This window comes from Meriones unguiculatus, chromosome 3, assembly GCF_030254825.1.
Source record: "Meriones unguiculatus strain TT.TT164.6M chromosome 3, Bangor_MerUng_6.1, whole genome shotgun sequence".
Classification (NCBI taxonomy): Eukaryota; Metazoa; Chordata; class Mammalia; order Rodentia; family Muridae; genus Meriones; species Meriones unguiculatus.
In genome coordinates, this window is record NC_083351.1 from 170,235,128 (window position 1) to 170,257,531 (window position 22,404).

The window sequence follows — 22,404 nt, forward strand, 5'->3', positions numbered from 1 at the left end:
TGGAAACAGGGTGCTAGGTAAAGAGCCTGGGGCACATGTGACGGCAGAGGACGGGAACCAGTGCCCATGTGTCCCTCCGTCCGTGCCCCTTGCGCGCGCGGAACCGAATCCCGAGCCACTGGCTAGGGCAGTGTGGCTCCTGAGAACCGCTGGGGGTGCGTGGCCCGTGTTTGGGCTCCTCCAGCGTCCCGGGGGGGGGGGCGGCTTCTGAAGGCAAGACACCTCCTCCCACTCCCGGGATGGCTTCTCCCTCCTCCTTCACACCCCCGCCTCCGGGACCACGGCGCTCCCTCCCCGCACCGGCCAGTGAGTACACAAAGCGGCGGGTGAGGGGAAGCTTCGCAGGCGTGCACGGAGCAGTGAGATCACTGGCGTTATAAATATCCCAGTGCCAGCGTCGAGATCCGCTCGGGTGGCCTCTCTCTCCCCCTCTCCCTCTCCCTTCCCCGAGGCTATGTCCACCCAGTGCGGCGAGGGAGGCAGCGCCAGAGGCACGCAGCCGCGCGGGGGCTACGGAGCCCGGAGCCAGCCCTGCAAGATGCGCTTAGGACCCCCGCGGCCGGAAGAATGAGCTTGTCCTTGCTCTTCCTCCTCTTCTGCAGCCACCTGATCCTCAGCGCTTGGGCTCACGGGGAGAAGCGTCTCACACCCGAAGGGCAACCGGCGGCTCCCAGGAACCCGGGCGACTCTAGCGGCAGCCGGGGCAGAAGTAGCGCGACGTCTTCTGCCTCCTTCCCAGCCGCGGCTTCCCCGGGCAGTCAGGGAAGCGGCCCGGAGCACAGCAGTTTCCAGTGGAGCCCTTCGGGGCGCCGGACCGGCAGCCTGTACTGCAGAGTGGGCATCGGGTTCCATCTGCAGATCTACCCGGATGGCAAAGTCAACGGCTCCCACGAAGCCAGTGTCTTAAGTAAGTTGCTCACTCCCCAGCAAAACCTGTTCTGGGAGGGACTGTCAGTATCCCTTTGGGCCACGGGGCACCTCCAGGAGCCCCAGAGTCTGGGACGCGGCTGATTCTGGAAATGGTCCGGCAGGTTGGCTAACCCCAGGTGGAGGTTACCGTGATGAGATAAACAGCCCTGGCCGAAAAGACCAGCCTCCCACCATAGCTTGGAGGGAAGAAAATAATAATAATAATAATAATAATAATAATAATAATAATAATAATGAAAGAATTAACAGTGTTTCTCCCTGTGCAATTTCTTTCTACTTATCAACTAGAGCCGCATTTTTCTGTAAGTGTCAAAGTAATCTCTTTTCCCGGCAAACAATTCAGATGAGTTTATGGGGTGGGGGGAGGAATCAGATCTGAGTACTTCCTTTCTCAACTACATTGTATGTTTATATTAATATGTGTACATAACTTTGCACGCATAGGCATATTTCACACACCTATACATACACACGTACATACACACACTCATGCCAACTGCACAAGTCTCCCTAGAATTGATATCCACATCCACACTTGGGAGAGCAGAGTCCTGCTTGCAAGAAGGCAGTATGGTCTGGAAGGCTGGACAGAGAGTCCAGTGCTGGCTTGACCAGCCTTTAGTAAGCCGAGAGCTGGACGTTGGCCTCTGGGATCCAGGGAGAGTCAGGGGAAAGAAAAGTTCTTAATTTTAGAGGAGCCACGGGGGAGGTTGAAATGGTTGTAGACTGGGCATAACTTGACATTTTTCTGCGTCCTCTCTTTTTCCGTTCTCCTTTCCTCTTTGCTTGCACTCCACCCGCGCTCCTTCCACTCCATCTGCCTTTTTTTGGACCCTCGAAGTAGCCACCCGCACTCCCCTCGCTGCTGCTTAGGCGGCTGAGGTGAGCCGCTCATTTGGAGCTGTGTGCTCGGGACTGGGGTCGTCTCTGGGGTCCAGCGAGGCGTTTTCTCACTAGATTCTGATCGCTTTTCCAGCAGGGCTTAGTCCTCCAGGTGAAAGCCACAGCGGGGACCGCTCAGACTCCCAGGGAGAGCGGAAATGGGGCCGGGAGATGGTGCTGTGCGGTCACCTGGCCCCTCTGGTCTTCCTGGGGGCTCCCAGGTGCTCCAAACCGGGCCAGTGACTAGCACGCCTCTGTTTACTCAGCTCCGAGAACCGAGGGCTGTGTTTGTTGGGCTGACAGTCGGCTGGGGCCTGTGGAGAGGGTTTGGAAATCCAAGCACAGGTGGGATGGCGGATGACCAGCCTCTTTTAATGAGTTAAGAGGATCAGGCTGAGATCCTGGCGGTAGCGTCCCGACAGGTGCTGTTCCTAGCCAGCTGGCTGAGTGCTTTGTCTTTGGAGAGCACCCCTTCAGCCGGCTGAAGTGCAGGTGGAGAGGCAGTGCAAAACAGGAAGAGCCCTAGGCTCCCATCCCATCGAGTTTCAGGGCTTCCAGGATGCTCCACGGTGATCACCCCTGTCTTTACGTTTGAAAGAACTCCGGTCTTCCTGGATGAACAGAATAGTCTGCTCTAGGAAGGGTGAATTTTCTGATGCTTCTTGGAGGTGCTGCTTCTGTTTCAGTATTTCCACTCACCCTCCTCATTTTGCAGGATTCAGTTCTGCCACGAGATATCTCTTAGCCTCCACTTTCAGCAATCTTACTAGCTCTTGGAGAAAACCTTTTCTCTATTTTGTTGCTGGGAATATATCCAGGAAATCGGCATCAACTCCACACAACCTTTCCTTGCTCAGGAGAGAGCCAGATAGCAGGTAGCAGGCAGTTAAGGTTGGAGTCTCCTGCGTCTGGGGTAGCTTTGAAGTGTTAGGGAGCTCTGAAAGCTGGTGAGTTCCATCTTCATTACAAAAGCACACTCAAGCTAAATGTGGTTGCAGTTTAGGCCTTGGTAGACCCGGTACATACAGAAACACAAATAAGGGAAAGTGAGAACAGATCAACAGACTTAATTTATCTAAAGAAGCTGGCTAGCTGTCCATTATTTCCAAGGGCTAATTTATTTTAAAATCCTCATTGAAAGGTGACTACAAAACAACGAAGATGCATCCTAAGTAACTAATTAAACTTTGTAAGTAGCTTTTTTTTTTTCTAATACCCAGCCCCACAATTTTAAACAGCCATTCAGAGTTTAATTTGTATCTTTCAAAAGACTGGCTTTCATTCACTCACCCATTGAGTGATTCATTCATTCACCCATTCATTCCTTCATGCACCTAAGGTAGGGCACCTGCCTTAGAAAGCATGATGCTTTGGTCACTTTTGTGTTACTTTTTCTTTTCTTTTTCATTTTCTCTGGCTTTGCCTTCACAGTATTTTTCGTTTGTTTGTTTTGTTTTGTTTCTCAAAGAAAAACATTATTTAACTCTCACAGTCATAGCGATTGCTTTTGATACCTGGAGTTCCCAACACCCCTCTATGAAATGTTTTTATGTGCAGTGGAAATGCATGGAATTTGGGGATGTAACATGGCTCTTTACACTTACATAGCCATGAGAGAAAAGCAGCCTCTACTTGCAGTTGATTATTCAGTGCACTTTAAAGGTAGTACTTGATAGATCCCTGAAATTTATGTAAGCTGAGGTATTAACCTTGGACTATTGTTTAGAATATATGAAGAAACATTTTTTTTTTTTTGCATTTGACAAGAGAGGCCAGGAGAGCACTGGAAAACAAAACAAAACAAAACAAAACAAAAACCTTCAGTGTAAAGTTTTTTTTAAAGATGCCACAAGAAGACTTTTTTGTGTGTGTGTTAGATAAAATGTCACATTCACTCAATATTACATGTATTTGCCAATTGTGAAAATTTGTTTGGTTTTACTATCAAAATCATGCTTTAGCCACAGATATTGAAGCATCCCTTTAGGTACATCAATTAGCAAGGTCCTGTTTTGCCTCGTTCAGTAGTGGCACCATGTTTTAGAGACAGAATTATGATGTCTGGCTTATTGGGTATGAACCCTTGTGGTAAGGCAATACTGGGGAAAGATGAAGAGTAGGGAAGATGAGGGATTATGAGCTCCAACCGTGAAGAGAAACGAACAGCTGCTTGTTCAGTGTTGAACAAGCTGTCAGGTTCAGTGTCAATACAATGCTCTGGCTGACTAACCTTGGGCCATTAAAACTATAAAATCACATAGGTAGCAGTTCAGAGCAGGAAACTATCAGTGATGGCTATACAAAGCAATCACACAAAATCAAAAATTTTTTTTTCATTCACATTTTGACTAAGAGATCTTCAGTTTTAGACTTTGTTTTGAAAATCTGACTTGATTATCCATTTTGGTATCATAAAGTCATCAGACATTTTCTGGGGCTGGCTAAATCAGAACTCACTGTGCAGAGAAATTCAGGGGGAAATTTTGTTACTAATTTAATCAGCAAAGACTGTGCTAAATTGGATCATTCACGACCAAGACTTGGTAACTTGGCAGAACAGATCTGTTGCCATGGATGAATGTAGAGAAACTTCAGTGTCGCCATATTTTTTCTTTGGGAATTTTCAAATATGTTATCGAAAGCTTCTGAACACAAGTGGTATCTATGTTGTTCTAGCCTTTATTCTCCTAGTCTGTCATAACCGTATCCCCCACTGAGAGCCAAGGGAGAACATGGAAGGAAGCTATGTATGTGTTTTCTTACTGAAGTAAACTTATTAAAAAAGTGTAATTATAGTGTGAAGTAAGAAGATTAAGGACCAACGGTAGAGACACCAAGAATTTTTGTCTCCTTTAACCTTGATATCAATCCTGACATTTTGTTAAGAAAGACTTCTTCACCCTCCTATCTGTCTCTCTTGCCTCTTAATCATGAACATCTTGGGAAAGGTAACACACCATCTTTAGTACCTGGATATGAATCAATTTATCCTGAGGTCACTAAATCCGTCCCTAAGCAGGAGGGAGACACAATAGTAAGAACAACTCGAGAACACATGTCCCTATCGGGGAGGAGAGAAGGCAGGGTATCCTCATGACAGTGCATTGTCTCATGAAGGGCCCTACCCGGGTCTACCTGGGGTGTCTCTGAAACAGTACAGCATTGCAGGTCACTGCCTGGCTTGTGAGACAATTGCCATCCACAATTTTGCTTATGGACACTGTCCTGACATCGACGGGGTAAACAAGAAATTTCCTTCAAGTTTATTATCACCAACTCCTGAAGATTACGGTACAAATAATACTGAATTTTTAAAAGTCGGCTTTAGAGAAATGTTTCTTAACTCATGACTTAGTAGTACACACAGGTTTAAAGTTCCTAGAATTTTTTAATGAGCTGCTGAGATCTGCATTGTAAAGTAGACCTGTGCTATCTTGGAAAGAGAAACAGAAAGCCTATTGTGAGTCATAGAATTGTGCTGGTATTCTAAAAAACAAGACACTGAAATCATTATTGTCATCAGTTTAGAAATTATGATTTTTAACAATGATTCCAAAATTAGGTAAAAATAACACTAAGATTAAAAGACTAATTTCAAAGTTGCCTGTGTGAAAAACTATTCTTATATACATACATAACACACATACATACATACACATGGATGCACACATACATTCATACATACATATATTAAGCTTTCAGATACACAAAAATCTCAGAATTATATAATCTTTCCATGACCTGGCAATACATTATTTTTATGATGGAGTTTATCGGACAAACCATGCATTGCATAATAAAATAACACTTTTACAGGCATCACGTCATCATCTGCCCATATTTAAAATTAATTGCAATTAAATGTATATAATCAACACAAATAGAATAAAATATGCAGTATATTGAGATACAAGTTAAATGAGACCAAATGAAGGTCATACGGTCAGAAAGCAGTTGTTTAGTTAAACAAAACATAGTTTGTTTGTTTGTTTTTTTAACCAAGTAAATATTTGTAAAATCATCTAATTTTAACATCTCAAAAGTCAGACTGAAACATGAGGATTTGGTCTTGTCCAATTTACATTTATAGAGGTGAGTACATCCATAAAGTGAACAGAGAATTTTCTTCAACTTCATTGTCAAGGATTCCTAATAATTAGAGTATGGAAAATATTGAATTTAAAAAAAAATCATTAGAAAAATATTTTTTGGAGTGTATAAATGTGTGATACTGAAGCCCTTAGCAACGTGGAGCTCTGAGTACCTAGGAGTAAAGGAATCCCGATCTCATCTCTCCAGCCTCATTGTCCCGATATGTCACTCCTTCTACAAAGGGCAGCACCTACGAGGGTCTCTTTCTGCTTCTGAACACAGCGTCACCCATGACCCGCTATTTGAACTCATAACTGATGCTTTCAGTATTATTCTTTAATTCTGATTCAAACATAGTTTTTTTTAACCAGATCTACTAGTCATAATTTAGTAATAATACTATTTTAATAATAATACCATTATTGTACTATGTCTCTAATTTAGTTTAGTAAGGTAAATATCCTACATGCAAAGTAAATTTTAAATTTTAAAAAGTCAAATTTAAATATGTATACATATTATGCTCTGTATAAACCGATGAATGTGACTTTACAAAGTATTCTGCGTGCTTTGCCAGCATCTGGTAAAACGGCAGCACTTCTAAATCTTTGGATGTGTATCACAAGCAAACTTTTATATTAAATTCTGCATAAATTAAATTTTAGAAACGTTTCATTTTAAAAGCAGTAATGTTCAGGACACTAGTGTCTGTTGCACTCTCTTACGCAAACAAAAACAGCTCCTTGTTAAGTGTTTTGTTTGTTGTTGCTGTTTTATTTTGTTTTTGTTTTTTTTTTTCCTTTTCTCATGAAAAGACAGCATTAAATTGGTGCCTGCAAATTTTCTGAGATGGTTTTCTTTCTCTTGGTTAAGATTGTTCAAAACAATAATAACAAAAAATAGCTCTCTGGGTATTCCCTTTTCTCTGAAATTCCTAAGTGTTTAAACAAAGCAAGTACACAGTAATATTTGTGACAAGGACAGGTGCTCAGCTTGTGTTGTACACCACAAACCCTCAATAAACTGGTACATCTATTCCTACTTGTCGTCCTTGTCAGTAAACTGAATAACTTTGCACATACATCAAGTACTGCAGGGGGAGATGGCTATTTCAAGGAAAACTGAGGAAGGTGTCACCTTGACAGAGTTCTCCTGAGACAGCCTGCTTAGTCGTGAATGCTTGAGACAGCTGTGTCCACGTGCCCAGTGTGCTTTTGCCTTCCCCATGCTTTCTTTGTTTTTCTCTCAGTTCTAGTGAGCTGTATTACTTGTTTCTATATTTTTAATAATTTCATATGCATAACTAATAGGATTGCCTTTACTCATATTTGTATAAAGTCTTTTGTGACTTTATTAGTAATCCGCAGGCTTTCTGACTATGCACAGAATACACACTTGATTTTATGAGAACTCTCCGTGAATCGCAGTGGACAGTTTCTTGACTCAGCACACATGACTTCCGAAATGATGGTAGGGGATGAAGGCATACTGGCTTGACTTACAGACTGGGTTACACATTCACAACATTATATAGATTGCTACGTTGTCCTAGGAAATGACTTAAAATGCAAAATTTCTCAAAGCATAATTCGTCAAACAGTTCATGGGAGCAAATGTGATTTATAATGTTTTCAGTATCTTAAGCGTGGCTTTTATGGGCTTAAAGGACTGAATATGGCATGTATTTATTTAAGTTCTCAAATTATAATAAATAAAAGAGAGGGGTTTATTTTATGTAAGAAAGTATCATTTTCCAGGCTTCTTAATTTTTCATACTGATGGAATAGTAACAAACTAGAATTATTTCAGAAATATTAAAAAAGCATCATTCAAAACCTTTAAGATTTGAAAAGACAATTGTCAAATTTGCTAAAAACAACCTACAAATACAGAATCACTGGGGATGTAGAATAAAATTTCTGAATCTCAAAATAAGTCATTCCGAGTGTGCACTCGGATGCTAGCCATTCTTTAGCACAGTGAATGTCACAAAAGATGATTACATGTTTTGTTTAATCTCAGAAGTAAAGACTGAGAACAGCTGGTGTAGACATTGAATTCTTCACAGTTCTGTGTAGAAGAGTCTGTGTTTTATTTTGGGATTTTTGTCATCCTAGGTATTTTGGAAATATTTGCTGTGTCTCAGGGGATTGTAGGAATACGAGGAGTTTTCAGCAACAAATTTTTAGCGATGTCAAAAAAAGGAAAACTCCATGCAAGTGTAAGTAGAACCACTTCGTATTTGTTAAAGGTGCTCTTGAGGTAACATTTGTAACAAAATAAAGTATTTTTTTTTCTCAAAATCAGTAAGCTAAGGTAGACAATTTGCTTAAAGAACTTGATTTTTTTGTTAAAATTATATGTCGTATGTATGTACAACCAATTGTGTATGTGTCTGCAAGTAATTGTTTGAACATATCACTGTCTTGAAAATAAATAGAACCTTCAAGACTATGAAGGGTAAATGTACTATAAAGAATCTTCAGCGCAGTGGTTGCCATTGTTAATTTCCTAGAGGGGCTGGGGTCGCACCTGTAACAGCAATGAGCTATTTGTTGCACCAAGTAAACTTTTGCATGTTTATTTGGTGGTATGTGTGTTTAATAGATACAGGAGTTCTTATTTGATTTTACAGGTTATTTATGATATCAACTTTGGGTCTAAGTAATATACATTTTCATGAAAGCTAGTATGAGATAGAATGAAAGAACACGTAGCTTCTCATCTCCCAGAAAGAAATTGTTCTTGATGAGCTAGGGGACTTTTGTTTTTGTCAGATCAGATATAATTACTTAACACTAATCTTAACATTCAAAAGATTTCTTCAGAGTGCTTACATACTTTGTAATTAGTTTAAAAATTATTTGTTTCTTAGCTTTTACTACGTCCAGATTCTGATTATTTGTGTTCATGTATTTGCATCACACTTACAAGTAATTTAGGGTTTTTTGTGATATATTAGATTTTTCACATTAATAATTAAAAAAAATATTCTTTAAAGTTAGTCCTTTAGTTAATAATAAATGAATAGCTATTTTTTTGTAATTTTTAAAGCATATAGAAAGTCTAACTTAGTGAAATCAATGGACACTGACTTTTTAATCATCTGCTCTAATAATCCAGTCAGAATTCCACTCATTTATACCCATAAAACTTCTACAATTCCCTTTCCTTTTCACCTAAAGTAATTAGTAACTTTTGAAGAACACTGCAGCTATTTGGGATTTAGTGAGATAGCACATCTGAAGCACTTAGAGCAGCATTTGTTATCTCGTAAATGTTCAATAAACCGTGTTTATTGTTACATGTAGTAAACTAAACTTAATATAAATTATGTGCAAAACCACTCCAGTCAAAGATTAATGAAAGGCCTTCCTTAAACTCTTCAGTCAATAATTTCAAGATTTACAAAAGTAATTTATTACATTTCTGGGTTGTTTGTACTCTAGCAAGGAATAACAGTTTTTTTTTTTTTAAATGATTAATATAATTGAACAACTAAAAGTAACATTTGACTTAAATAAAGGGAAAAAATTCTTTATCAGTGCGGGGAAAAGTCAGACGTCTCATTTTGTTAAGAATGATGTTCGATCACTAAAAATTCACATCCACGTTGGAAAAGAACAATTTTTTATTGTTCTACTTTAAGGATGTAAAACCTTCAAAATCTCAGCATCATAAGGTACAAGACAAGTGCAGAGAATCACTTCTTACAAGTTTGTGAGAGGAGAAATCTTAACATTGAGAATATTCTCATCTGTGCACTAGTGCATACAAAAATAGATGAAACTTGGGCAGCTAGAGGATAATTGCTACAGAAAGCAAAGTATTATAAATGGGTGCCAATTAGAAGGGTCAAACCAAGAGGTTAGGATACATGATTCCTCTGTCAAATGCAAGTAACTAATTTCTAGAAATTTGACCCAAATGTCTAAGGATGACTGGTAGAAATAATGCAGATAACTCAAAAACAGCATCTGTTATTCTTTCTCATCTTGGCAGGCTAAAGTTATTTCATGGAATAATGACTTTTAAACAGTGCAAAGCGAGCCTTGCTCTTGTCACTCACTGGTGCTCTTTGATACAAAAGTCATTCTGATGACTTTGAGCTAAACTGTAGATAAAAAATTAAGCCCCACAATTATGCCCAAACCTACACTCTCTTGTCTGAGCTTTTATTAGCACTTTTTTCCCTCTAGATGGAAACCTAATTAAATTATGAAGTGATTTATTTTTAAAGAAGTCGAGTTTAGAAATAACATTAATCATAGCAATTATCGGCTTTATGCGCAGCTGGTTTCTTTACTGTTTTCACCATAGCTGAATATGTTAAAAACATTCTTATAACTTTCAACATGTATACTTGACTTGGTTTTGGTATTTACAAAGTCATAGTATCATCCAACCAATTAATGCAGACCTGCAGACCTAGTAACTTTTATTTTGTGAGTTGCTTTATATTTACAAATTTTCTGAAGGCTACCTTTCACCTTCTATGTCCAAAATGAAACTGAACGAGAGGTGTTACGTGTCCAGGTAACTCTGAGGAAAGTAATCCAACTAGAGCGAATTATCCATTTCAGTTCAGTTCTGCCAACAGAGCTGAAGTTAGTCACGAGGCAAGGGTGATGCACTTTAACAGTTCTGCAAACACTTTCCACTCATGTTATCTCATCAGACACTAAGGCAAGGAAAGAGCCTGAGATGTTTAGAAATCTCCCTAAGGTTACAGTTATGTGATTGAAGGAAAACTGTATCCCCTTCAAACTTCCTCTTTAAATGTCCAAATGCTTTGTAGGTGCAAGTTAGTTTAAAAGAAAGCATCATGTTTAGGAACAAAGTACATTGTTTTCATGTGCTTATAGGAATTAAGTGCCTGATTTAATAATACCCTCACCCTATATGATATGTAAGAAAGGAACACTGGGGAAGATCATTAAGAGTGTTTATAGCACACTCTTAGCAAGCAAAGGAGAAGGAAATTCTAGACTCGATGTGTAAAGTTGTAAATTAATTTCCACCTTTCGTCCTTCCCTTGGATTCAGAACATAATCATTTTGGTCCTACCCTTCCCCTAAGTGTCTGCCACAGAGCTTTACAGGGATGCATATGTTGTTTTTCAGCGTGACATTGTGCTGTTTAGGGAAGCCCTCTCTATTTGAACTTTCACACAGAAAAGAACTGCTTGGTTCCCCCCTCCCAAAAAAATTAATGCACGGAATGCTACCTCTTTTGTGTACACAAAGATGGCACACCAAAGCTGCAACCCTGAGCAGTATGAATGAGGCAATGCTGGTGCTGACCTAATTGTCCTGTTTCTTAATTTCACAATAGAAGTTTTACTTGAATGTCCAGTGGACAGGTGGTGCTACAAGCTCTCACCCCATCCTCTTATCTCTGTGGGCCTCTGCTCAAAACCATTCCCAGATTCCCAATGCTAAGGACAGGCAAGTTCTTACTGTGTGGGCTTCTCAGCACTTTCTTTTTATTTTTGACAAGACATTTTTAATTGAAAATATCTTTATGCAATATATTCTGGTTATGTGCTTTCCCTCCCTCAATTCCTCTCAGGTTCTCCCCAAACCCATACTCTTTCCCTGTGCTGAGAGAGAGAAAGAATGTGATGGGCCAAAAGTGTATGGTGTCCTTGTCAAAATGTGTCAGGGGCTATGGAGAACAGGAGACAATAATCGCTTCCTAGAGAGACAAAATCACCATTGTGGCTCCTATTCTCTGTCTCAACATACTCTGGATGGAAGCACTTTCTCAGATCATGTGGCCTTCTCTAACATCTGTTCATGGCCTTTCTTCAGGTTATGGGTCCTTCCTGAAAGCCCCTCAGTGTAGCTTTTTCGATTTTCCTTACATGGTTCAGGTGTGAGCATGAATCTCTTTGGGTGTGCAGTTAAGTACACAGACCAACTCATAGCCAAATTCTACTTCATACTTGGGACGTTTTAATTAATATTTATGTTTTTTGCATTTAAAGGTGAAACAAATAGGAAAATTATAGTGCCATCCTGCTGTGATGGCTGTGTTTTACGTGAGTTAATATGCACAGAATACCTCTTGTAGTGCCTGGCAACTATTATCACTCCCTATTTAAACAAATCTTCCAGAACACAGAACGTGTTCTCTGACAGATGCTTGGTGATCTCCTATCTTTCCTTCTGACTTTTCGGTCAAGTAGCTGTGATTCTTCAATTATTTAGATTAGTCCAAATCCTACTAGCCATTAGTCCTTATTCGTTGGAACCACACGCTTAGTCTCACAATAGAGACTTCTTCTCTGTTACGTTTTCCTTTTGCCAAGGAGTCAAACTTAGACAAGATTCCCAAGCTCACACTGTCACAGAGGCAGGGATTTCCTGTTGTCATAAGCATGGAGTCCTTTTGGCGCACTACAGTCCATTTTAGTACTTTAAACCCTAAAGTGAATGAATGAATGAATGAATGAATGAATTTTGGAGAGGTTGGATATCACATGTACTTCAGTCTTTCCATGAAGTATGCACAATGGCTTGTTACATATTGGGGGAAAGTGTGTTGGCTTAACTACACAAAAGGCATGTGGTCAAATGGTTATTTTCTTATGTCTCTAGGTTTTAGGGGATAATGTTTGGAAGGGAAGCTAATTGCAGAGTTTACGAAACAGGCTTGGAATGTGTGCTGATCAGCCCTGAGTGAGCTCTATAACATCCTCCTTTCCTGGGTTCAGAGGGTGCCAGCTGGCTAGCCCAGGAAGAGAGCCTGGACTGGACGGCCAGCTCTGGGGGCAGTGAGGAGGAGCCAGCGAACAGCACCCAAAGCTGAACATGTGTGCTACAGGGGGGAACGGAAAGACTTGAGCGATACTTGTCATTGTCGCTTAGAGAAATAGATTAGTATGATCCATTCTTCCAGTCAAGACCATGGGTTATATGTATAGAAATACCCACAGTATTTCTATATACAGAAATTTCTTCATACAGAAAAATGAAAGGTCCAGCCATTTGGGATCTGGCATGAGTTCGGGGCTCTGCCTTTGTAATTAATTCCTGTGTATGACTTTAATTTTGTCTTCTGTAAGGCTAGTGAGAAGGCCTTTATTGAAGAAATTTGGGCAAAATGAATGGACTTGTTGCTTCAATATCTGAGTTGCCTAATGCAGGTAATGGTGTGGCGTTTCTCTGATGGCTTAAGGTACTTAGCATTTCCATCAGTGTTTAAAAATGGAAGAACTTCAGAGCAAGTACGCCACACAAAAGTAAGGAGATGGTCTCAGTTTTCACTGTTAGGGAAAGAACTATGGCCTCAGTCAGAAGAGGAGACGGGAACCACACGCTCAACCTGGTACTTGAAAATATGAGACTGTAGGTGACTTAAGGCCAAATAGTAGTATCTTAATTAATCCAGGAGGTAAATAATGTAGGCTAATCACTGGATATGGAGTAGTGCAGTTTTTTAGGGCTATTAAAGACACCAGAAATAAAACACCTGTTTTCGGTTCCCATTCTCCATGTACAGGCCTTACTTCACATCCGTCACTACCAACTAGCATGCGGCTAGTAATTCATCTCACACTTCCCAAAACAGAATCTTTAGAGATAGATCCCTGGGAATGGGCATTTCAAAGCTGCTAAATTATACCTTTTTAAAAAGTTATATTGATGTCCTTAAGGTTGTTTATTTTTAAGTTGCTTAAATATTTGTATAAAATTTGTGAGTCCTCCAAGATTATGTAGAGCTTTAGCTATTTGACTGATTTTCAGGAAAATTCCTGCAAGAGGCGAGATCTCATGGTTGGCATTTGCCACTGTATTATTAGGATGGTTGTTCTTAAACCCAATCCAGGTATTTGGTAGCTCAGTAGGAAGAAATGAGATACAGAATGGTAAGATGTTCAGTGTCAAGCAGAAACTCTGGCCCTGCCGGGAGAGCACAGCAGGGTTACCGTGGACCTCCATATGCCTTACAGGGTAAAGGGTAAAGGGCAAAGGGCAGCTCCTTTGAGCACACATTGACTTGCATCAGGACATGGCTAACCATACAGCCAGCCTGTGCTTCTGAAACCTGCTCTGCCAGCAACACTGGTACAAGCAGCAGAGGAAGGAACCAAGTCTTACTGAAAGGGGGTAGAGGAAGCAGAAGCTGGGATCCATGCCGCTTGGAAACTGCTTCAAGCACGATTCGACCAAGATTTGCTTCATTGCAGTGTATAACCACATTTTAATTGTTTAGCTTAAGTTAATTATTTCTTAAATTTATCATTTTTAAGAGAAAGAAGCCAGTCAATGAAAACGGTGCAAAATAAATAATTGGATTAAATGCCTTATAAACTCCACATGTTATGTGTCATCTATCCAGATTCTTTCCATTGACACCTTTCCCAGGCACTGCATTTTCATCCGTAGTTTTACATTTTGAGAGCTGGTGTTTGCATAGCCCTGACCTGAAACTAGAGATCCTTGGTTTGGCCTTCCCAGTGCTGAGATTATGGGTGTGTGGCAAGAACCTTTAAAAAGCACCCATATTTTAGAATGGATTCCACACTCTGAGACCAGACAGTAGAATTAAAACACTATTTACTTACTTAGCTATCTATTTAGTTTTTAAATTAGCCTACAAAGTGTTAGGTTTCATTGTTTTCACATACAACTTGTTATTACTCATTTTTCCTTTCTCTTAATCCTCCCGGCCCCTTCCTTGCAATCATCTCTTTTCATAGCTTTGTACCTTCTCTTCCCTCTCATGTATATTAATAAAAAAACACCAAGAGATTGGAGAGAACATGTGGTGTTAGTCTCTCTGTGTATCACTTGCCTCACTGAATCCCCTCCACCAAATTGTCGAAACTTTTATGATTTCATTACTCTTTACAGCAGAATAAAATTCCACTCTGGGCATGTACCACATTTCCATTATCAGTCCTGCTGTAGACAGTCACCTAAGCTGGTTGCATTTTCTTGCTACTGTGAATAATGCAGCAACAGACACGGGTGTATATCTTTATGGTAGGATACAGAGTGGTGTCTGTATAAGCCCACGGTGGTATAACTAGATCCCATATAGTAGTTCCATATAGATTTCCATGGTCTCTACACTCCTCCTCCCTCCATCCCAACCATTATCTGCTGCCGTTTGATTGGTTGATCTTGCCGTTCTGATTAGGACCAAATGAAACTCAGAGTAGTCTTGATTTGAAGTTTCCCTGTTGGCTGCTGATGTTGAATGCTTTAAAAAAAGTAAGTATTGGTCATTTTTGTGTTTCTTTTCTCGAAAATTGCATGCTGATGCCCACTTATCAACTGGCAGTTTTGTTTCCTTGGTGTTTACTTTTTACAGTTCTTTGGGTACTCCAGGTACCACCCCTCTCTCTGTCTGCAGCACAGCTGTATTCTGCAGGCTTTCTGATAGTTTACTTTGTGTCCAAAAACTTTCTGATTTCCCATGATTCCACCCGTTGATTCTTGGGGTGTACCCGGTGTCACTGTCCTGTTCAGAAAGTTCTTGCTAGAGCTATAACTTGAAATATATTCCCTATTGTCTGGTAGTTTTGGCACTTTGGGTTTTCACGTTGAGGTCTTTGATCCACTTCGCATGTAGTTTTGGGCAGCATGAGAGATGTGCTTATAACTTAGTTCTTTTGCAGGTAGAGGTCGGTTTTGCCATCACTGTTTGTTGAGTGCAGCTTTCTTGATCCCTTTGTCAACATTTAAGTAGCCATAGCTGAAAGCACCGTATTCGACAACAAAATGTTCTTGCTTTCTTTAGCATCCCTTCCCTCCGTGTAATGATTTAGATATTCAAGCAAGCACAATTTAATTGTTTAAGTTTTACAGAAATAGCAAACTACAATAGATTAGTTGATTTGGATATTTCACTCTAATATTCAACTCATGGCCTCTTGGTAAGATGAAGCAGAAATTAAAGAGAAAAGCACAGATAATTTACTTCATTAAGAAAAATCAGAAGGGCTATATGCCTATCTAGTTTTTCTCTGTAGAAGCAGCTAATAGCATAACATTTGGCTAAAATGTCCACAATAGCTATCAAACCAATTAAAACACATATTTGAAACAAAGAAAGGAATAATTTTTTTTCCTTGTTAAGACAAAATTGTTTTCAGCTCCTGGCCATTTTCTTGCCTTACCTCCTGGGTGAGTGTTCCACCCTGTCCAGCAAAGACAGAGATCTGAAGCTTTTCGCTTTAGAGACAGATACGGGGTTGGATTCTGAAATTAAAAGTCTTGATTTCTGTGGCTTAATTTAGCATTTGATTTATCTGTCTCTATCATACCTTCAATAAACGAAAGCGTGTATGCCAACTTCACTTTTCCCCCTAGGGAAATAATGCATTTCTATCATTTTAAAACTACGTGCTTTATTACCAAATGTCCTGTAACTTAAAGCGGAAATGCAACATGAAAATGAAGATTGCCCTAGAATCACTCAGTCCTAGATAGGATGTATTCATCAATCCCCTTCCCCCAGGCCTCAAGCAGGGGAGGCAGAAAGGTTGTAAGAGCCAAAGGGGATAGATTGCCTCCAGGAAATAGTGTCACCCAGACACAGCAGGACTGATACACACATGAACTCATGGAGACTGGGGCAGAAAAATTATGTTCCATAAAAAAAGCAAAAAAAAAAAAATTACTCTAGAAAGTTATTCCCCAAGGTTTTAAAAAGGTAGTTGTACTCACTTTGGTAAGTGTGTATGTCTTGTGCTAGGCTCATGTTTTCTGGTCACTCTGCTCTTGAGATGTTCCATGCAGACCTACCATTGTATCAACAAGATTCTGTTTAGTCCCCTGCTTACCTTCGAGGAGGTGAGAATATTGACAGGAGCTGTCAGTCCTTTGAGATGTAACTAGATTTCCTGATGAAAAAGGGCACAGAGAGATTTGTTCAAATAATTCTGGTACATCATAGACCGGGGTGACATTTTCAGACAAAACACAAATTATAAGTCAGTTAAGAGACCCCAAACAGTCTGACTCTTTTGACTCAGGCTTTCAAGTAGGACATGTAACAAATGGGAGGCTTTACACAGCGTACTGGGCATCTACTCTGTGCCACCTCTGAAGGATGGACTACTTCAATAGCTATCACCTTCCAAGAGCCTTCTAATGAACTTTAGAGCAGGAATCCTTCAAAGAGAGGAGAGTCTCTATGTTGAATAATTTTAGGGATTGGATAAGTGGGTTTTTTCACTCCAGGATGGGACCGGTACATGTTTTTAAATATGCTCTGTGTATGCACATATGCATACATGTGTGTGTGCGTGTGCTCACATGAATATGTGCATTTCTGATATATCCTTAGAAGGAAGACTTGTCTTCACTTCTTTAGAAACCATGAGGGCAAACAAGACTAAACAATGCAGCCCACTTAAACAACAACAAAAGCAAAAACAGACATGTCTACGTGTGCCTTTGTTATTTGGCAACATTGGGTTTTGTTATTTGAGATGCTAAAGATTAAGGCCAGATCCTACCTAGCAAAGGAGTCTGACCCTGAATCGTGTGCAGCTCTGGCCTGTTATTCTTTCTAATGAAATCTGCCTCTTGTCCTTTTATGGAGCCACAACAGCTGAGCCGGTTAAAATTTTTATTGTAAACTGTAACTGGAAGCCGGGTATGGTGGCACACACCATTAATCCCTGCATTTGGGAGGCAGGAGCAGGCAGATCTCCATGACTTCAAGGTCAACCTGGTCTATAAAGTGAGTTCCAGAAAAGCTAAGGCCATGTCTCAAAAAGCCATAAAGTAAAAACAAACAGAAACAAACAAACAAACAAAAAAATCAAACAATCAAACACCAATAATATTTTATTAGGAGACAGAGGCTGCCTGATTTTTGAGTTTGAGCCCAGACTAGTTTTCATACAGAATTCTAGGCCACCAAGGGTAAGACTCTATCTCACAAAAAGTATTAAAATCATAGCTGTGTTTATTTATGTAAACAGCTATAGAAACAATTGCATTTAATTTGTTAATAAAAGTCTCTTTTAAAAAAAACATTGAACAAATAAGGGTCATCACAGCCCCCTTGCTGCAGACACAGGCTGGCAGCTTGGGAGTTTAAAAAGACAAGAAGAGATGGTGTCACACACAGGGGTAGTTCTCTAACACACCTGCATTGACAGATCCAATGCGCACTTGTACTGTGGAACTTGTACTTGTATTGTGGAACAGCCCCTGAAGAGGAGCTGGCTCGGACCTGCCTGTAAAGAATAAGGGGAAAGCCAGCCGGGTGGTGGCAGCTGCACAGGACTTTAATCCCAGCAGAGGCAGGCAGATCTCTGTGCGTTTGAAGCCAGCCTGGTCTACAGAGCTAGTTCCAGGACAGCCAGAGGCTACACAGAGAAATCCTGTATCAGCACCCTCCCCCACAGAAATACAAAACAAAACAAAACTGAACTGGGGGTGTCTGTTGCACATAATAGTATGTTGGAAACACTCTGCTATTGGCTGTGTCTTCTGATTTGCAGACGTAAAAGGTTGTGTATGGGACCGTCAATAATGCGTTCATGTAAATTTCCTTGCAGGGTCCAGACTTTCAGATTTCAGCGTGTTCTCTGCATTGCAGAGAAAAATTTGGTATTAGAAAAAGCAAGGAGCAGAACATTTTCTACACAGAAGCACACCACGGGGGTGGGGGACCTTAAGTTAGTCTCAGACCCAGCCTGCGCAAATGGGACTCCCTGAAACTGTGAATCCTGGTAGTCTGAGCTGGTACAAGGACTCCTAAGCCAGTCCAGGTTTTGGACTCTTGTGTTGGATGGGAACAACAGATCATTACCCTAGGAAGCTGTTTTCTCACAGTAGCCACGCAGGCAGGACTTCTGCTTAGGAGCTGAAGGATAAGAGCTCAGTCAGCACTACCAGGTCACGGTAGGAAGGGCGACGGATACCGGGACTGTCCCAACGTCATAGTCTCCCAGATTTCTCAATTTGGCAAACAAGCTCTTTCCGGGGGAGGGCTGGCACGGGCTTACCTTTGTTGGCCCCCGTCCTTTGTCGTTTCCGTCATCTATCCCCAGTCACACTGATCTGCTGGTAAGTGTTCACTGTGTCTGAACACACGTTCACGTTCCCCGGAGGCTCTTCCTCACTCGTACACCCCCTGACTGTCCTTACGTGACACAGCCCAAATGTTGGCTTCCATGGGGCTTTCCCGCTCTTGCCTACCGCCTCCGCTGCTGTCGGGTGCTCCCCGCACACAAAGGTCACATGTCCTCTTACCACAAGCTGCCCATCGATGGATCCCCGCTCCCTCCACCCTCTGTTGCCTTTCAAAGGTCGCTTGACTGTGTGGGTATGTATAAGATGCAGGTGGAACGTTGATAATGATGCTGATGCTTTATTTTTTAATCTTCCTGGCATCAGATGTACTTTCGTGAACCACATATGTGAAAATATTTTTTTCCTAAAAAAAAATCCTCTAACATATGCAATATTAATAGAGCCATATGCCACCCCTCTCTCGGCACAAAAATCACACTGATAACACGGAAAATGTATGCCTGTTTTCAAAAGAATCGTCTGACTCGGCTAACTGCATCCCTGTGGGAGTGTGGTCCTTTGTGAACACAAATGTATGGTTTATTGGGCAACTGTTTCTTAGTAACATAGTTCTATTTTTTTTTTTTTTTGAGTATTTGGAGGGGCAAATCTTATGTTAAATTTTAGGTACAGTGTTCAAAGTATTTTAAAAACAGTAACAGCATTTATACGTAGTAAAGTGAGAGTTTATAATGGTCAAATTCAGTCGTTCCAAGTGTTTGTGTGAACAACAACACCGAATCACCTAAACATGATGAACAAAAAAATAGTGTTACAAAGATAAAGTCGGAATATAGAAACACCTCCCTCCACACACACACAAATGCTAGCTTTAAGAGGAACATGGCTTTATAAAAAGGGAGGGGAATAGGAGGGGTCTAGATTCGTATAATTTTTGGATTTTCAAGACTTCGTATTTACTGTCTGCCCGAAACATTGTCACAACTTAAATGTTCTCTTCTCCCCCCTCCCAGGCCAAATTCACAGACGACTGTAAGTTCAGGGAGAGATTTCAAGAAAACAGCTATAATACCTACGCGTCAGCAATCCACAGAACTGAAAAGACAGGGCGGGAGTGGTACGTGGCCCTGAATAAGAGAGGGAAAGCCAAGAGAGGCTGCAGCCCGCGGGTCAAACCCCAGCACGTATCCACCCACTTCCTACCCAGGTTCAAGCAGTCGGAGCAACCCGAACTTTCCTTCACCGTCACCGTTCCAGAAAAGAAAAAGCCACCCGTGAAACCAAAGGTCCCCCTGTCACCGCCTCGCAGAAACCCCGCCCCAGTGAAGTACAGACTGAAGTTTCGCTTTGGATGATGCCCATCGGGGGCCTTGTGGGAAACCACTTTGCCACCTCAGGACCTACAGGCGTCATCGCAACCCTGAAGGAAACGTTCGGACACAGTGCCCCTCCTCTGTGCTTACACGCGTGGAAGTTGGGTCGTATGTAGTTCACTTCGACTGGAACAAAACTGCTTTTTTAAATTTTTAAATAGACACAGGAGCGGGATTCCCTGCAGCGACCCAGGAAGCACACCTCTTCAAGCTGAGTAAGGTATAATGGCTTCGCGATTAGTGGATGTTTAGCGTTCTGCGTCGTTCAGAACGTTCAATGGCCAAGACTATGTATTTTTCTGACTTTTGCAGATCAACCTGAAAGAACATACATGATGCATTTTTATTTTTGTTTTCCAAAGAATATTTTGATGCAGATAAAATATTTTATAAACTTTTTTTAAGGTACCTCTACATTGAGCATATTTTCTTACTTTTATTATTTTAATTAACGTGCCACAAGCCAGTTTATTGCTGTTCATGGATTATAAACATTTTGATAGCCTGTCTGGTAGCACATGGATCTCCTTTGCATTTTTCTCTTCACTGCATTGTTTACTTCATTTTAGTCATACCTCAAGTCGTGGGCGTTTAGTTCTGCATTTTTTGAAGTGTTGAAATGTCCCTCCAGAGTCCCAAAGGCTTGGCTTGGCGGTGTGTACTGTGTATAAAGTCATGGCATTATGTGGGATCCTACCGCGTTAGTGGCTGGGCTCTCACAGCTAGAAGGAGGAAAACAGGCAGACATGTCTGATGGATTTAAAGGTTGGACGTAAAGAAAAGGACGGAGGCAAAAGTGCGCTTAGTGTAACAGCATCCAAGGAGGACGAACTCTTGTCTCTTTTGCTTCTCCTTTTATCTAATCCCTGCCCCCATTTGGGAAGACCTGAAGGAAATACATTTTATTCCGCCCATCAAGCATACACTAAGAAACTGGAGTGCTTAAAAATACTTCTTTAACCCTCTGTTATCCTTACTGTATGGACCCACAGGGAGAAATGAATCAGGGTGTGTGTGTGTGTGTGTGTGTGTGTGTGTGTCTGTGTAACTGAAAGAGATGAATCACTTACCAGGCGTTCATGTCAAATCTCCCGGTCAAAAATACTTCTATTAGTCAGTCAAACAGCCTTTGTGCTTTCTATCCTAAAGATAATGAGTGTGGCCAGGGCATCTGCTCTGTAATAAGAAGACCCGGATGTGTCTTAGAAACCTCAAGGAGCTCAATTTGCAAATTTGATGAGTTGAAAATGACACTTCATTCTCAACCCAAGTATCAAACACTGAATGGATTATCACAGCAAGTTTAACTTACAAAGTTACACAATTTATTTTCCTGGATAATCATTTTTATGGAGATCTATGAAATACAAGTGTTCATCTTATATTTGTAAATGCTGCAATAAAAAGGTGGAGATGACCATTAGAAGTGTGTCTTTCGTAGAGCAAAAGCGTTCCCATAACGTCTGTGCTTGATACAGATATGTTTGAGATTACTGATATATTAGAGGTTACGGCTTACTTTGGTACAGACGCACAGAGCTGAGACACATCAAAACAGAACTTAGTGTCACACAACCAGGTTACCTTGCTTCAATGAGAACAAACTATATGTGTATGTTATGTATAATAGGTCCAGGATTAAAATATCATGCATGCAGTCTGGAAATGCGTTATAAAGTCAATAAGTTAACAAACTATCTCACTTAACACACAAAGTAATTAATTGCTGCAGATTGTAATTAGCATATACTTTAGAATACGCCTGATTTAAATGAGGCAATGACATTTTGCACAAAGCAGGTTGCATCAGACTCCCATATAACTGCCATACAACCCCTAGCTACACAGCACAATGTTACAGTCCCTCTTCTCATTTATTTAAACACTGTGGACTGTTTATTAAGTTACTAGAGTACACAAAGAAACAGATTAATAATCGTGTTAACAAATGGGGAAGAGACAGGTGACAGTTAACAAATTAGAGCATATATCAAATCAGCTAAGTACCACTCACACTTTAGACTAAGAAGCATGGCTTACTTGATTTAATTAACATGAAGGTTGAGTGAGGAGAGCAACCAAGTATATATTATGTAAAAGTGAGGGCATTAGTTTCAGAA

The 22,404-nt window shown here is 40.8% G+C and overlaps 1 protein-coding gene across 2 annotated transcripts; it reads left to right on the forward strand.

Moving 5' to 3' along the window:
• The first annotated feature begins 174 nt into the window (after positions 1-174).
• Fgf5 (fibroblast growth factor 5) lies at positions 175-21,696 on the forward strand. 2 transcript variants are annotated; one of them, XM_021640460.2, is made up of 3 exons: positions 175-907; positions 8,022-8,125; positions 19,925-21,696. In XM_021640460.2, the coding sequence occupies exons 1-3, from the start codon at positions 568-570 to the stop codon at positions 20,264-20,266; spliced, it is 786 nt and encodes a 261-aa protein (XP_021496135.1). In that variant the 5' UTR covers positions 175-567; the 3' UTR covers positions 20,267-21,696. The 2 variants fall into 2 exon arrangements, with proteins under 2 accessions (XP_021496135.1, XP_060236971.1); XM_060380988.1 differs by lacking the exon at positions 8,022-8,125 and having other exon boundaries at positions 19,925-20,086.
• The last annotated feature ends 708 nt before the right edge of the window (positions 21,697-22,404 follow it).

Bases quoted from the DNA above. Each gene is read 5' to 3' on its own strand.
- Fgf5 (XM_021640460.2), top strand. From the start codon at position 568: ATGAGCTTGTCCTTGCTCTTCCTCCTCTTCTGCAGCCACCTGATCCTC. The intron at 908-8,021 runs GTAAGTTGCTCA...TTGTCATCCTAG, and splicing joins CCACGAAGCCAGTGTCTTAA to GTATTTTGGAAATATTTGCT. The intron at 8,126-19,924 runs GTAAGTAGAACC...CCCCCCTCCCAG, and splicing joins AAGGAAAACTCCATGCAAGT to GCCAAATTCACAGACGACTG.